This window comes from Balaenoptera musculus, chromosome 6 (genome assembly GCF_009873245.2).
Source record: "Balaenoptera musculus isolate JJ_BM4_2016_0621 chromosome 6, mBalMus1.pri.v3, whole genome shotgun sequence".
Lineage (NCBI taxonomy): Eukaryota > Metazoa > Chordata > Mammalia > Artiodactyla > Balaenopteridae > Balaenoptera > Balaenoptera musculus.
In genome coordinates, this window is record NC_045790.1 from 115,902,050 (window position 1) to 115,918,501 (window position 16,452).

At 60.8% G+C, this 16,452-nt stretch overlaps 2 protein-coding genes across 6 annotated transcripts in view; both read right to left on the reverse strand.

Annotated features, from left to right (window-relative positions):
* Positions 1–8,349: 8,349 nt before the first annotated feature.
* On the reverse strand, positions 8,350–10,608 carry LOC118896314 (NOTCH regulated ankyrin repeat protein). Its single transcript, XM_036854091.1, has one exon. It carries the CDS (start codon positions 10,465–10,467, stop codon positions 10,123–10,125), a length of 345 nt encoding a protein of 114 aa, XP_036709986.1. The 5' UTR covers positions 10,468–10,608; the 3' UTR covers positions 8,350–10,122.
* A 2,453-nt stretch (positions 10,609–13,061) lies between these two features.
* Positions 13,062–16,452, reverse strand: part of EXD3 (exonuclease 3'-5' domain containing 3) — a 79,769-nt gene continuing 76,378 nt past the window's right edge. For 3 of the 5 annotated variants that reach the window (XM_036854736.1, XM_036854734.1, XM_036854739.1), the window contains one exon: positions 13,062–14,489. In XM_036854736.1, the coding sequence (XP_036710631.1) occupies positions 14,101–14,489 (389 nt within the window). In that variant the 3' untranslated portion in view covers positions 13,062–14,100. Of the gene's footprint in view, positions 14,490–15,845; positions 16,234–16,452 lie in introns of those variants that run through there. The other 2 variants (XM_036854737.1, XM_036854735.1) reach the window with 1 other exon arrangement.

Sequence of the window (16,452 nt, forward strand, 5' to 3'; positions counted from 1 at the left end):
CACACATTTTTTACAGAAGGTTTCTGCTAGTCTCGTGCAGGTCACTGCCAGTCATGCGGAGCAGACGTCGCCATGAAGGATTTTAGCGCTTGTCTAGATATGAGGAGATACAAGAATTGGGCTCATAAAATTGTCTCCTGAAAATATCCATCTATCGGAAGACCTGTTCTGCCAGTTTTACCCAGAGCCCAGAGGGCCTCAGTTCAGCTCTCCACCTAAGCTCCTTCCAGGGGGTGTTGAAAGTCAGCAGCTGCGGCAACACATGACTGAATCCTTGTAGAGGTAGATGGCAAGTGCCAATGGTGAGTGCCAATTTGTACTTGACAGAACGTTGTAGGAACACTTTTCCCAGGAATGTACAAAATGCTTGGAACTTTTTTCAGAATTAACCTCAGACCCAGTGGCCCATTCTTTTGAATATCCTTCATGGTCAGAAGTCATCATCCTGTGAAGAAGTTTTGCAGGTTTTGAAATAATCCAAAGTCACTCAGGACAAGTCTGATAACACATTTGGGCATTTCAAGTTGTAAAGTTATGGGACTAACATTCCAGTGTGTCTCAAAGGTGGCTCCAGGTAGAAGAGTTTTGCATCACTGGGGTATATGCGTCACTCCACAAGATGTCCAAATTGTGGAAACGCCGTATGCTCCGTGCCCTGATGTCCACTGTGTGCTGTAGCTTTTAGTTCCAAGTTGACATTCTCAGTCCCAGATCCATGACAGGAAGGGACCAAGTGCCCTTTTTAACTCTTCTCTGTATTTGTTAATAATCTGCATTACAAATTGCAGAGTATAACTACATAGTTATAAAAACCTATTTTTATTTTAAAGAGCTTTCAAAAATTGAGATATAATTCACATACCATACAGTGTGCACAACTCAGTGGTTTTTAGTATATTCACAAAGTTGTGCAACCATCTCTATAATCTAATTTTGGAACATTTTTGTCACATCAAAAAGAAACCCTGTGCTTCCCCATTATTCTTACCAACCCCACCCCCAGCCCTAGGCAGTTCATAACAGGATCATACAATATTTGTCCTTTTGTTTGTGTCTGGTAGCTTTTACTTAACATAATATTTTCAAGGTTAATTTTCAAGTACATATCAGTATTTCATTCCTTTTTATGGCTGAATAATATTCTATTGCATATATATCCCATATTTTGTTTATATCTTCATCAGCTGATGGACATTTCGGTTGTTACTACTTTCTGGCTATTATGAATAATGTTGCTATGAACTTTTGCATGCAACTTTTTTTTTTTTTGGCCTCACTGTGCAGCATGCAGGATCTTAGTTCCCTGACCAGGGATGGAACCCACGCCTCCTCCAGTGGAAAGCGAAGTCTTAACCACTGGACCGCCAGGGAAGTCCCTGCATGCAGTTTTTTGTGTGGATGTATTTTTTTTTAATATCTATTTAGTTTGGCTGCGCTGGGTCTTAGTTGCAGCACGTGGGATCTTCGTTGCAGCATGTTAAGTTGTGGCATGAGGAATCTTTAGTTGCGGTATGCATGTGGGATTTAGTTCCCCAACCAGGGATAGAACCCAGGCCCCTTGCACTGAACCACTAGGGAAGTCCCTGGATGTATGTTTTAATATCTCTTGGGTGTACACCTAAGCTTGGAAAAGAGTAATACACGTGCTGGGTTATGTGGAAATTCTATTTTTTCTTTTCCTATAAATTTATTTATTTATTTATTTATTTTTGGCTGTGTTGGGTCTCCGTTGCTGCACATGGGCTTTAGTTGCGGCGAGCGGGGGCTAGTCTTCGTGCGGTGCGCGGCCTTCTCACTACAGCGGCTTCTCTTGTGGTGGAGCATGGGCTCTAGGCACACGGGCTTCAGTAGTTGTGGCGCATGGGCTTCAGTAGTTGTGGCACGCAGGCTCAGTAGTTGTGGCTTGCGGGCTCTAGAGCGCAGGCTCAGTAGTTGTGGCGCATGGGCTTAGTTGCTCCGCGGCATGTGGGATCTTCCCGGACCAGGGCTCGAACCCATGTCCCCTGCATTGGCAGGCGGATTCTTAACCACTGCGCCACCAGGGAAGTCCCTAAAGTTTCATTTTCTAAACGTTAATTTGATAAGATGATTTTCTAAAGACACTGTGGGGTCAGAGTCCCAGTTCTTAAGGATCAGTGCCCAGGAGAAGGGAATGGAGTGTTTTGAAAATGTAAGGGGTGGGCCTGTGCCCCCTTTCCCCTGGGCTCTCTGAGGTACCCTGTGCTGCCAGCACATTTACTGAGGATAATTCTGTCGACTGAAAAACTACCAGTGGAAACTATCCTGTGTTTTGTGTGGTATCAGCCAGATTTTTCTAATGGGGAAAAAAAAAAACAGAAAAAAAAAGACCTCCCCCTCCCCCCCAAAGTTACTGCAACAACATGGGTGAGTCTGGCACTGAGGGCCAGAAAGCCAGGAAGTACAAACCACACCAGTCCTTTTATAGATAATCCTATGACCCGTGGTGATAGAAGTGGTCGGCGGTGACCCGGGACTCGGGGGCGAGGGGAGCCAGCTGAGTCGGGGTGCGGAAGAACTTTGGGGGCTGATGGAAATGTATACTTTGGTTATGGTGTAGGTTCTGTGGGCATACATACCAGTCCCTACTCATCACACTCTAAATGGCTGCATTTTATTGTATATAAATTATACTGCAGTAAAGTTGATTTTTAGGAATGTGAATGATAAACCTAATGATTTTCTTTCGACCTTGATTAAAACGAAAAGAAGCCATGCCCCAAAAGACATCTTGGGACACTTGAGAAGGAGAACTTTATTGACAAAATAACCTTGAGAATTCCAAGTCCTGGTTACTTATTACTTTGCTCCGAGATAAGGGAGAGGGAGGTTGGAGAAGCGGGAACGGGGAGCAGAGGGGCAAAGGCTGCCTCTCCTCCGTGCCCAGTCCTGCTCTCGCCTCGCGCAGGGAGCAGCGGTGTCCCAAGTGCTTCCTGGGCCTTCCGTTTCCTGACGGCCACACAGCAGTGCCTTGTTCACCTAACCTGCAGCATCGTTTCCCGTGGAGAATGGCTCTGGGGCTCCTAGGGCACAGCAGCATGTCTGCTGGACCCATCACTACACAGACGGGCTGTGCTCCCCCCGTCGTGTTTCTCGTGGGGCTGTGCACGTATAATCGGTCAGGACTGGGAGGTGTAAATCTCAGCGCAAACAAGCACCCAGGAGTGCTTCCGCTTTTCATTCTGTTCAGTCCATTGCTGGACAGTTTTAATTCTTAGAAAGTTCTTCAGCACAAACCTCCAAAGTTAGAGTGTAGAGTGTATTCCCGTCAGGGAAAACAAGGCAGAGCATAAGACACAGACAACTCTGCCTGACCACATGGCCTGGATGCTGCTGTCACCTGGGCAGGAACAGACCACCTCCAAATCTGCAGCTCTTCTTCCTCTATGGCCCCATTTTAAGCTAGGCACATCACTGAATAAAGACTATATTTCCCAGCCTCCCTTGCAATGAGGTTGGGCATGTGGCTATGTTTTAGATAATGGGATGTGAGCAGATTTGGCAAAAACAGACTTCTAGGAAGTGTCCTGGAAGGAGGGGGCCCAGGCCCTAGTTCACCTCTTCCTCCTCACTGTTGGCTGGAATGTAGACTTGATGGCTGGACATGGGCTGCCATTTTGAGCCATGTGAATGGAAGGTCCACCCAGCAGAATAACAGCCTGTATCTTAATGCCACATACCAGCCCCGGACCACCTATTCTAACTTCAGTGATGAGAAATACATTCCATCTTATTTACATGGCTGCTGTTCTGCATATTGTCATATCTCTTTGGAAAGTTTATGGGACAATTTGGGTTGGGCTCCCTTGGGGGTTCTTGTCCATAGGGTACCAACGAGGAGGCCCACAGACAGGCAGAGGTGGATTTTATCCACCGGGGGGACACGTACTGGGGGTAAACCTGGTCTCCAGGCCCCATCTCTGAGCCAGGCAAGAGTTCAGACAGAGAGAGAATTCTTTTCCTTGCTCATGCCCAACACAGACACTTGCTGTGGAATGGGGGACGGGGTGGGGAGACGGCTGGCAGACTCTGCAATTCCAATGCCAGCCTCACCTGACCATCAGAGCCTTGCCCGCCACCCTCTGCTGAGGCTCCAGGCTCTGCAGGGTGATCTGGAAGCACCCCACTGCTGGTCCTGATGGTTCTGACGGATGTGGTCTGTGTCTTGAAGTGAGTCACGTGGTGGCCATGTCCACAGGGCTGTGACACATCCTGTGTCCTGCTGACCATCCACTCTTTGTGACTCCGGGGCCCTGAAATGTCCCCCCTTCCCCTTTTGACCAAATGGGAGAATACTGCGTCACGGCCAATCGCTCCATGAGCACCGTGATGGGGTCACTTCCCAGGCCCTGGTTTGGTTCACCTTCCGGGGCCTGCAGAAGCCAGGAGCCACTATGGGTTGTAAAACCAAGAATGTGGCCCGCTGGCCAGCTCTACAAAGATCAAGTCATTGGCCACTGCAGTCGCTGACCGACAGTGTACCCTGAAAGGGATTCAGGAGCAAAGACAGGATGAGGCACTTTGTGATTTGGGAAAACAGGCTAAAACAGGCCCCTGAGAGAGTTAGATATATTTCAGGAAAAAATTTTAATGAACCCGGATTCTTGCATCTTTCCATACCTTCTACCGAGATGTGTGCTTGGCTGCACACACCCCCTGGCCCAGACCACACAGATCCTGGCCGCTCCCCCACCTCTTCAGAGCAGCCCCTCAGAGCTACTGAGACGCTGTCTCCCAGGCTACAGTCCTCGGTAAGATCCGGAATAAAACTCAGCTCACGGCTCCTACGTTGTGCATGTTTAATGTCGGTCAACAGGTTCAACACAGCTGCCCCTTCCAGGGACACGCCCACCCTGCTCCAGGGCCCTCCCTGCCGGGCAGCGGGCCTCTGTGGCCGCCCTTCCGCAAGGTGACCCCAGTTCTGGCCCTGCCCCCTCCCCCAAGCCCCACAGATTGCCGGTGTTGTCACTGTAGCCACGACCGACCAGGGTCTGCTGGACATTTTCTCCCGTGGTCGCCCGAGCGAGACCTGGGCCCACCTGACTTGCTCTCAGCCTTTCCGGCTCTTTCCTCTGCGCAGCGCGCACCTTCGCCCCGCCTCGCTCGGGACGGCCACCGCGTGGAGCGGACCCGGCTTCTCAGCCCGAGCTGGGCCCGAGCGCCCCCATCCGAAGCGGCTTCGGCTCCCTAACCCTAACCCCTCGCGCCCGACCCCCCACGGGCCCCGGCCACCTTTCAGGAGACGAGGTCGCGGGCTCCAGACACGCGAGGGTGCTGCGGGGCGGCGCGACCAGTAGGCCCGGGTCCGCAGCCGGCGGCGGCGCGGGTGGGCGGTGCGGGCGCCTGCGCTCAGCGAAGGGCCGGCGGGGGGTCTCGCCGCCCGGGCCCCAGGGCCCCAGGGCGCAGTGCCCGCTGCATCCGCAGGGTGGCAGCACAGCCCGCACGGCGCGGTTCAGGGCCGGCGTCCTCGCCCGGGTCCGAACCCTGCCATCGGGCGCTGCTCGCCGTGCCCGTTCGTGGGAGTCCCGCCCCAGGCGGGGGGCGTCCCGGGCTCCGAGAGCCACGTTTCGGGGGTCCTCGTCCTCATCCCTCGTCGCGCCTAGGACGCCGGGTGGGCGGCGGTCGGGGTCCCCGTGTCCAGCTCGGGCCGCCTCCGCCCCTCCCCCGTCTCGCCTCCGCCCGGGGTCCTCGGGCGCCGCCTCCGGGAGGGGGGCAGCCCGCGCCCGCCCCAGCGTCCAACCACCCAGGCCGGGGGGCGGCGGGGGTGTCCGGCCCTCCGTCTCCGGCTCAGACCCCCGCCCGCGCGGGGCGCACCCAAGCCCCACGCGCAGCGGCGTCTGGTGGGCGGGGGGGTGGGCGGCCTCCGGAACGAGCCGCCCTCCAGGCCGCGACCCCAGAACAGAGATGACAGCTGGTCTCTACTCCTCGCACCCCTCGCTCGGCGAGTGGGTGCGCGGGGCGGGGGCGGCGCCCTTTCCCAGCGCCCGCGAGTGGCCCCCGCCGGTTCTGAATGCAGAGATCGGGCCTCTGTGAGCGCCCGTCCCTCCCCTCTCTCGGCCGGGCCCTCACTGCCGAGCCCCCGGCCTCCCAACGCTGGTTTCCCCCTGCGGGTGCCCCCACCTCGTCCCCCCCTCCCCCGCCGATCCCCCGCCGCCCCCCACCCCCTTCTCATTAGCATAGCAGCTGCTCGCCGAGCGGAACCCGCTCGCAGGAAAGGGCAGAGGCCTGGAGGATGAATGGGGCCCGCGGCTTCGGAGGGGGCGAGAGAAGAAAGACCGACAGACGGCCGCGCCGAGGGACAGTCCGACGTACAGCCAAGCAGAAGAATGCGCCGGGCAGAGGGAGGGGCGTGTTGGCGGCGAGCGGGGAGCCCAGGCCCGCCGAGGCGGAGTGGTGGGGGAGGGCGGCCTCCCTGAGACCCCGGAGCCCCGGGAGGGGCTGCGCTGGAGGCCTCGGGAGGAGAGGAGTCGTCGGTGATTCCCAGACTTCCCAGGGCCTGCACCCGTAGGCTCCGCGGCCTCAGGCTTTGTTTCCCAGTTGCACGCAGCGCCGGGCCTCCTTTCCTGTCCTCAAGGCCCGGGTGGACGCCGGCCTCCTCTCCGCAGGCTCCACTGCGACGTCCGGAGGCACTCGGCCTTCCGAGGGTCAGAGCTGCAGGGCCGCGTCCCTGTGCCTGTGTGCGACCGGGGCTGTGCCTCCCTGTGCTGAGCCAGGGCCTTTGAGGGACAGAGCCCAGAGGGCAGCCCCTTCCCTCTCCTCCTCCTAACCCGTCTCTTTGGCCCTTCGTTCTGGCCGCTCTGTCCTGGCTCCCACGCCTGCTGGCTTTGGACATCACTCTTTCTGGCTGACCATTTTCCTGCATTTCCTGGTCTCTCTCTGGCATCCCTTCCAACAGTAAACACTTCCTGCGTCCGGCCGGGGTCAGGTCAGAGAGACGGACAGTTGGACAGGAGCTGCCAACACTCCTGGCCGCGGGGTGGGAGGTGGGGGGGAGTGGGGCGGGCCCTGCCCTTGCCCATTTGGTCTGTCCGCTTTCTCCATGGCAGCCACTCCAGGGGTTCCCAGAGGCCCAGCCCCAGAGAGGGTCAGCTGCACCTTCTTTCTCACCCTGGCCACAAAGCGGGAGCACCCTCTGCTCATTTGTTTACGGCTTTGACCCCCTCTCCTGCGCGAGTGTCTGGGGTGGGAAGTGGAGGTGAGGTTTGGCCCACCTGGGGTCCAGGTAGTGCCCAGGCCTGATGCCCCAACAGCGTCCAAGTTCTAGCACCTCCTCCTTTGGGGCCAGGCACCCCCAGCACCCTCAGCCACTCCCCCTGAAGGCTCAGGTCAGGCCTTCCCCTGGGGGCTCATTTGCATCAAATATTCCACTCACCTCTGTGACATCTAACCAAAGGGAGCTGGTCCATCTAGTGGGCCAGCTGGGGGTCAGTAAATGCTTGTGTAACCAACTGAAAATTCACTCGGAAAATCCTCAGGGCAGAACACAGTTGGAGATGCAAAGTAGGAACAGGGTAAGGGCAATGCATCTGTCTTCAGGTCTTGGGACAAAATGTAGCTGCACCCCCCTGAGGGGAAGCTTATACCCTCAGGCTTCTCACAGGGGCGTCTGGAAGCTTTACAGGAGAAAGTTATCTTGTAACTCTCGAGTCCCAGTAAAGTTAAAACTTCCTTGGCCCACTGGCTCTCCCAGTCTCCTCTGGGCAGGCTACTCTTGCCCCGGCTGGATGTCCTCCCCTGCACCCTCTCCCATGCAAGCTTCCGGGGTGGACCCAGAGTCGAACTCGGGGTCTGTGCTCTGGGGGAGTGGCTGCCTCATCTCCCAGGCACCACCAGGGACCGGAGCAGAGGAAGCCTTTTTACTCATCAGAAGTTCCCCCAAATTTAAAAGATACCCTTTCTGTGCAGCAGGTGGTCCAGCAAAAACCCACGGTAGCAGGGAGCGGGGAGACAAGAGGGGCCTGATCCCTCCTAAGACCCTTGGCATCTCAGGCTGGCTTTGGGAGGGGGGAGGGCGGGAAGAGCTTCAAGTAGAACTTTCCACGTGGAGGCCTTTGCCAGGGAGTGGAGGAAGCGGTTCTGGGCGCCCTCAGGTGCCCCACTCCCATGGCTGGAAGAAGGCAGGCGGGCCCTCACAAGCCCTGTGCGTGGCCACTGCGGTGCCTTTGAGCTGAGCCAAGAGGCAGCTTACCAGGCTCTGTCTTCAGGTGGAAACAAGCCAAGCGCTGCACAGCCGTCACCCGCAAACAGCATGTTGCAGCCTGACCCTCATCCCGGTGCCAAGCCCAAGAAGAACCAACAAACTTTTTTTAATATAAAAAGATCAATGAAAAATTTATTTATAAATTTTTCACGCTGGGCTACAAGTCTATATCGTACACTCAGGAATGTGCTGCAGACTTCATCCAGTTAAAAGTGATCACACCGGGACCCATACACAGCTTCCATGTAAGCCTAGAATGTCTTAACATTAATTAACATAATTAAAAAAGGTATTTGCATCTAGAAAAAATATACAGAAAAACTCCTTTTGGAGTAATCTGTGCCTCAGTTTCAATGTCTGCTTGTTTCACTGACATTATCAATATATTCTTCTCACACAAAGTTTTATAAAAAGCCACAGATGACTGCCCAAATCTGACCAGCCACGCACAAAGGGCCTCCACCCACCTGTGTCCTCAAGTGCTCCCCATTTTTGCACGAAGGGTCAGCAGCACTTCTACCCAGGGGAAGCCTCATTTAAATTTGAATAATTCAGCCTCCCTTTTATTTCTCAGGATCAAAACAACAAGGGGTGTGGGGTTGCATAGAAAATTGGAACCTCTGAGACCAGGAAGGGCGCCTTTCGGGACAGAAAGTGACGCAGAAGCACCGCCTCCGTCCTAGGTCCTCGCGCGGCCCCTCCCGGCGGCCCCTCCCCCGTGGCAGGATTTTCGGATTCGAATCGGGTCCTTGAAGCTCCGGGAGGCTGAAGAGGGGCAAAGCGGCCCTTCAGCTCACTCAGCAATTAGCACAAGAGATTCACAGTCTTATAGGCATTTTATAAAAATATAAATATGGGTACAGTTGCCTTCACAACGCTGGATACAACGCCCTTTAAAATTGGGTCTATAACCAAGATTCAAAAAATACACCTAAAACTTGGCTTAAAATATGTTAATATTTTATATTGTCATAAATGTTATGACATTTAATCGTGGCAAATCCATTTACTTTTTTTAAAAAAGTGTGCAATCGACTGTTAACTATAATAGAACTCACTAGAAAAGGCTTGATCCCCCCCCCCCCCCCCATCACCGCCACACCCGAGCACCCAGGCTCCCGCGGAAGCTTTGCAAACCGGCAGGCTTGGGGGATGGCGGCCTCTCACCGGACAAGGCGGAGGGAGGCCTGGGGCTTCCAAAACTCACGCGGAATTGTGTGTGTGAGTGTGAGAGAGAGGAGGGAGGGGAGGGCGGGGAGGAGGGGAGAGAGGTGAGGGAGAGAAGCCGGAGGGAGACGGAGCAGCATGGGGAAACCATCAGGCTGGGCGGTATTTCAGTGCAACCAAGAAATGACAGACTCAAGTTTTTAGTTTTAAGACTAGAAAAAAAAAATGCATCTTCCCCCCCCATAACCACATTGACCACGCGAAATATTTTCCAAACAAAAAAATCAGGCGCACAAACATCACCCACAAATATGCACACACGTGATAAATAGTTTAGAACCCCGGGAAGAGCAGAGCGTCGTCTCCGTCGCGCGTCGGCCACGGGTCCTTCCACCTTCAGGAGAACATTTTGAGCGGAGGATCCGGTGTCTCGGGATTCCGAACTTGCTGGTAGCGAGACTCAAATTTCAAAGGGGCTGGAGCCCGCGCCCTGCCCCCACCCGCGCGGCGGCGGGCGGGGCCGTGGGAAGCGCTCCGGCCGGTCCCCGGCGGCCGCGGGGGGCGCCGACCCCGGGCCGCGGGCGGGCGGGCGCGGCTCCCGTGGGCACCGACTTGCGCGCCGGACTTGTGGTGGCCGCGGGCGCCGAGGGCCGGGCGCACACCGAGGTAGTTGGAGGGAAGGTACAGCAGGGTGGACACGCGCGGGGCCCGCGCACGGGTCGGGGTCCGGGCCGGCATCACCGGCCGCTGCCCGCGTACTTGGCCTTGGTGATGAGATAGAGCACGATGTCCTGGTGGCCGCCGAACGCGGCGATGTGCAGCGCGCTCCAGCCGTCCCGGTTGGCCAGGCGGATGTCGGCGCCGAACTTGACCAGCAGCTTCACGAGCTCCAGGTTGCCGTCGATGACCGACTGGTGCAGCGCCGTCTGGCCCTCGGGCCCGAACGAGTTCACGTTGAACTCGCAGTTGGTCATGTTCTGCAGCAGCGACTGCAGCTCCTGCGTGTTGCCCTTGCGCACGGCCTCCTGGAAGATGCGCTGCGTCTGCGGCGCCGAGCAGGTGGACAGCTCGGCCTGGCTCATGCTGCCGCCGGGCGCTGGCCGCAGGCCGGGCCGGGCCTCAGCGCGGGCGGCGGCTTCGGCGCGGGCCCCCGGCTGCCTCGGGGCGCGCCGCGGCGCATGGAGGGCGCGGCGCCCCCGGGCCCCGCACGCCGCCCCTAGGCGCTCCGGGCAATGGGGGCCAGGGGCCGCCGCCGCGGGACCCCCGCCACATCCAGCCGCGCCCGGCGGGCGGGCGACGGGGGCGGGCGCTGCGCTCGCGGTGCCGGCCGGGCCGGGGCGGCGGCGCCGCGCGCTCCCGGTCCTCGCTCGCTCCGGCTGCGGCTCCCACGCGGCCCCCACGCGCCTCCCCACGCGCCGCTGCACTCACCCGCCCGCTCGCCGCGCCTGGGCGACTTTTACCTCCTTTATATTTGCATAACAATAGGGCGGCCGTGACGCGCGCGCCGGCGGCCCGCCGATTGGGCGGCGCCCGCGTGGGGGCGGTGCCGGGGCGGGGCGTGTCGGGGGCGTGTCGGGGGGTGTGCAGCGCGGCAGGGGGCGCTGGTCGCCGGTCGCACGGGGCCAGGAGCCAGGTGGCTGTGTGTGTGTGTGTGGGGGGGGGGGTGTGTGGTGGGGGGGGCGGGGGGGAGTCCGAGTCTCTACCGTCGTCCCGCCCACTCTCCCTCCGGCCACCCGGGGAATTCCAAGCTCCCTGTGAGGACAGACCAGGCCCGGCCCAGGGCCGAGCGCGACCCCGAGGGGACCCGAGGGCGGCCTCCCCTGGGTGGGTCTTCGCGGGCATTTCAGACTCGGGGGGCCTGGGTAGAGACCCCGGGTCTCGCTCTGCTCTCCTGGAGCGCTGGCCACGGACCCTCAGCGTTCCCAGCACCCCGGGCGCTCGCGGTGACGAGACCCGCCAAGCCCGGCCCGCGGGACGCATTTCCACGAGGCTGACACCCCCGCGAGGAGCTCGGGCGTGCGACCTCAGCCACGCGGGGCCCTCCCGCTCGAGGACGGCTCCCCTGGCGGCCCGGGTCACCCCGAGTTTGCTCCCTAACTTGACTGGCATGAGGAGCCAGGCAGGGCCTGGTTTCCGCCCTGCCCGGAGAAGAAGCGGGCCTGTGGGTGAGGAGGCACGGGGCTGGGGGCGGTTTGGCAGTGGGGCTCCTCAGCGGGGGCCTGCCTCGCTCTCCTGGGCCACCCCCATCAGCGCGAACCGGACCGGTAAGGCCTGGCCAGGTGGGCAGCCCCAGGGAAGGTGCCAAGGCTGCTCTGAAATGACTCATTTCCAAACAGTAAACCCATCTTTTATTGACACTCTAACACTGCGGCCACATTTCCTCGTTAGGATTTAACAGTCTGTAGCTCTGCTGTGGTCGTTGGCAATTAAGGAGGAATGACTCTCGGAGCGGTAGGCCTGGGGCAGGCACCGGAATTCTTTCCGAGGCTGCTGGCAATTCCCGGGGAGGCAGCTCAGGGCCTCAGCTGCGGAGACCACCCTGTTAGGCCTTGTTTGGGGACGAGCTCGGTGGGTGTCTGCCCCGTGCCCCCCAGGCCTCGAGACTCACATGGGTGAGCCCTCACCTTGCTCCGTGACCTGGGAGGAGTTGCAGCCAAACCGAAGGAAACGCGGGGCAAGACCTCAGGCCTCTGACCCTGGCTGACTCCCCTGGGGTCCTTCCAGCGGCCAGGGAGGGCCGCCCGGGCCCCTTGCTCAGGTCTTCCTGAGGCTGGTCCCTGCTCAGACCTGCCCCCCCTTCCCCCGCCCCCAGGAGCTCTCCACTACGCAGGTGGGGAAGCCCGGGGCTGTGCTTGGCCTGGCTGTGGGTGTGACTGGGGTGCTGCTGCCGTTGGGAGCCCCTCCTTTGCCCCGCTCATCCTGTGGGGGCGTGTCCCTGGGCGCGGTAAGGGGGCCTGGATTAGTGGCTGCTGAACTGACCACCTTGCGGGTGGGGTCCCGGACCACCTCCCCAGCACCAGAGTCAAGGCATGGCTCAGAGGGAGGCCCAGCCGAGGCTGTCCTGGGCTCTGTGCACCCAGGCCCACGTTCACCTCCGGGCAGGGACCCTTGGAGTGGGGAGGTGTGACCCTGTGCAAGGCCATGACCTGCTGGGCAACCCGCCCCCGCCTGCCGCTCCCTGGAACAGCGTGGAGGGGAGGGAGCTCTGAGGACATGTCTGGGGCAGGACCTCCTTCCGGTCACGTCTGTGGTTTTTGTGTATCTGCCAGGGCCTGGCTGTGCCCAGGGCTGTCCCCAGAAGGTGTTAGGTTCACAGAGAAGCCCCAGCCCAGGTGGGCTGAGGCCCCCTGGCCTGGAGAAGAGCATCTGGAGACCCCGCTGGGTCTGGGAGCAGAGCCTGGGAGAAAAGTCCCATTGACACCCCTGGCGGGCGTCAGACAAAGGGCCCCTGTGAGCTCAGTGTGGGAACGCGAGGCCGCCACCTCGAGCCATGAAATCGTCGGCTCGGTGCCCCTGGCAGGGACGGTGTGGCTGGAGTGGCCACAGGAGCGTAGCCTGAGGTCGCTGCCCGCCCCACCCTTGCTCCGGAGCATGGGTCAGACAGGTATAGCCCCGGCTACCACCTGAGCCTCCCCCTCAACCCGCTGTGCATTTGTGGGGCTGGGGTGATGGCCACTCTGTCCATGGGGAGCCGATGGAAGGCCCGTGGCTCCTGCTGCACCGTGGCTGAGGGTGATTTTGCTCGGGGTCGCTCTGGTCCACACCCCATGTGCCAGGAGCTGCCCTGTTCAAGGACAGGACAGGGAGAGGGACATGTGGGGCACGGGCTCCAGGAAGCACTTGCTCATGTTTGCTGAAGGACATGTCCAAAAGGAGGGCGTTTGTTCCAAATGCCTTGCGGGGGGAGGGGGGGGAGGAGGCTCATCCCTGCCAGACCCAGTCCAGGGGCTCAGAGAAGCCCCCTCCCATGTGCGTGGCATTCCTTGGTGATGTGGTCACTTCCACAAACAGGCAAGGGCTTCACTGGCTCTGAAGGAGAAGCCCTCAACCTGGATCTGGGGGGACAGACCCAACCCTGACTACAAGGCTGGACCCCTGTCCTCCTGGGAGCTGGCCCAGGGGTGCCACCCTGGAAGGCCATGGTGGGATGGAGTCCAGGGCTGGAGAGGGCTCCCTCCTCCCTCTGGGGACCCCTTTCCTTTAGAGGCTCAGAGCAGTGGGCGGTGGGACACACCCAGGGACCCAGGCTGGGAAGGTCTGGGAGGGGCGGCCGGGAGAGGACAGTGTGGAAGGGGCGATGGCCAGAGCTGGGCCGAGGCCTGTGGCCACCTTAAAGCGCTCGGCAGGGGTGGGCGGGTGAGCGGGCAGGCGGGCAGTGGGGGCGGGGCTTCCAGCTAATTCATTAAAATGTGTCGGGGAGCGTGGGAAAGAGGAGAGTGTTTCTTCCCAGCAGCCCAGACACCTGGTAGAAGGGCCGAGAGGATAGAGATCAAATAACAAACACTCAGCCCCGGGCCAGCGGCGGCCTGAGCGGAGGAAGGACGCCCGGGGCAGGAACTGCAGCAGACAATCGCTGCAGCGGCAGGCCTGGCACCGGGGCCACAGCCCACCCTGTCGGCCTGGCGTCTGACCCCTAGCCCAGAAAGGGGCCTGAAGCGGTCACGGGGCAAGGAAGGCACTTCCCAATGGGCCAGGACCAGGGTGGGGGCTGGGGCCTAGGATGGGCTGGCAGTGAGCGAGTGAGCCCGGAGGGTCCCCGGACAGACGCAGCTAGTCTGGGCAGCAGAGGGGTGGGGAGGCGGGAAGCCCAGCTGGATGGGGCGGGCGTGGCGTGAGGACCAGGTCCCGGTCAGCTGTCCTCTCCTCTCCCTAGAGGGCTGCGCAGGGGGGAAGGGCAGAGTGGAGCTGGGGCCGGACCTGCCTGGCGGGCCTGGAAGGACACGGGCCTCGTCTCCCTGAGCCTGTGGTCCTGGCCTCTCCCTGGCTCCGGCCTCTGTCTGTCCAGGGCCGGCTGCGACACCAGGGCCTCGGGTCACAGAAGAGTCTCCAGGATGCAGCTGGGCTGGGGAGCGGGGCCGGCACCCCCGGCTGCTTCCTCTTAACCCTACGGGGGGAAGGAGTGTGGACGGGGCTGCCGTCCCAGGACAGGACGTGCGGCCGGAGGTCCCGCTCTTGGAAGCAGCACCCCAGCCGCAGAGGGTCCCCGCCCCGGTGGGGGCCCGCTCACCCTGGCACCCCTGCCCGACCCTTTGGCTCAGTGGCCTCAGGGTGGAGGAAGGCTGGGGTGGCAGAGCTGGCCCTCGCACGCAGCCCACGTCCCTGGGCTGGCCTTCCTCTCTCCATCTGTGGGGCGACGCCCTGGCCCAGCAGGCCCCTGGGTTGCTGGGGAGCTGAGTGGGTCAATGCCTGGCACCCAGCGGGGGGCTGCACCCTTGGGGGCTCAGAGGCATTGGCCACCCTCATGTGGTCAGGAACAGAGGGACGGGGCAGAGGCCGGCATGGCACCGCCCATGCCCCCCGGGCCTGCAGATGTGCCCCGCCCTGGGGAGAGGCGGCACCCTCCCCGGCCCCCAGGCCCCGCCACCCCGAGGCTTCCGCCTGGCTCCTCAGCAAATCTGAGCTGGTTTCCGCCCCGGGGCAGGAAGGACAGGAAAGGGATGTGAGCCGGGGTGGGTGCGCATTCCTGGGGGTGAGCCAGGAGGAGGCAGGCGAGGGCAAGACGGGTCTGTGCCCAGGCCCTCTGCTCGCAGGAGCCCCGACCCGGCTCCACCGCCCGGCCCTGTGGGCCCTCTGGGTGTTGGCACTGGCTCTGAGCCTTAGTTTCCCTTGGTGGGGGGGGCGGCAGCAGCTACTTCCTGCCGTTGGGAGGATGGAGGCTCAAACGCACATGTGCTCGGGGCCCTCCAACACAGTGCCGACTGCTGGTCTCTCTCACGCGAGGAGGCCACCCAGCCCTGAGCCTGCGTGAAGGAAAGAGGCCCTGTGGGGACATGGCCCAGCTGGGGCCTGTTCCCTAGGAAGGCCCCCCAGGACCCCCATCCGCGCTCACTGAAGTCTGAAGTGCCAGGAGGGTCTTGAGGGCAGCCCGCCTGGGCCCTGGGCCCGCTGCGGGGAGTGAGTGGTGCAGGGGCCGGCACATACCGCCACAGCAAAGTGGGTGGACCACGCAGCACATGGGGCCCAGCCACCTGTCCTGCACCCCTCCAGCCCCGCTGAGCACCAGCAGACTTGGGGACCCCCCCCGGTGTGGCCCTCGGGCCTTTGCCCAGGCCGTTTCCTCCTCCAGGCGTGCCTCCCGAATGCCTCCTTGCTGAGCGCTGGGCAGTTCTTGGCTCAGGGTCCAAGCCTCCTGACCGCGAGGAAAGCTCCGTCTTCCCGGGACGGCTGTGAGGGGCTGAGCGCGCTCGGGGGTGTGGTGTGAAACGGTAACCAGCCGAAGGAGTCCTGGCCACCACCCGTGCAGCGTTTCCACTTTATTGCCGGCTGCCTCGGCCCCCAGGGGTGACGCAGGCCATGGGGCCAGGGGCCCAGTCCTCAGGAGGGGCTGCCGGCCGGGCTGGGGGCTCGGCTCGGCTCGCGGGAGCCGGGGACACCTTCCAGAACCTCTCGGAAGTTCTCGGCGACTCGGCCCAGGTGGGAGCCCTCCCAGAAGACTTTGCCGCAGCCCGTGCAGCAGTAGAAATGCCGCAGCCCCGGCCTCCGCAGCACGCCTGCCGGGACCCCCGACAGCTGCAGTCGGGTGCCGTTGCCCAGTCTGGCTGGCACGCGGCTCTGCAGGTCCTCCTCCTCCAGCCAGCGGCAAGAGGGGTCGTAGGCGCAGCCCCCAGGGGCCTCCTCTGGGGCTGAGCCTGGACAGGCGGAGCAGCCACCCTGAGCCCCCGCCCCACTCTCTCCAGCGGCCCCTCCTTCCGTTTCCCTAGCCACCCCACCCCCTGCCTCTCCTACCCAGGGACCTCTGGGTCACAGGTGACTGACCCCTCTCTCTTCCCAGCTCTCCCTGACACTGCCCCCCAACTCCCCAGGGCACAGGGACCATCCCCTCAGAGTGGTCCCCTCTGCCCCATCCT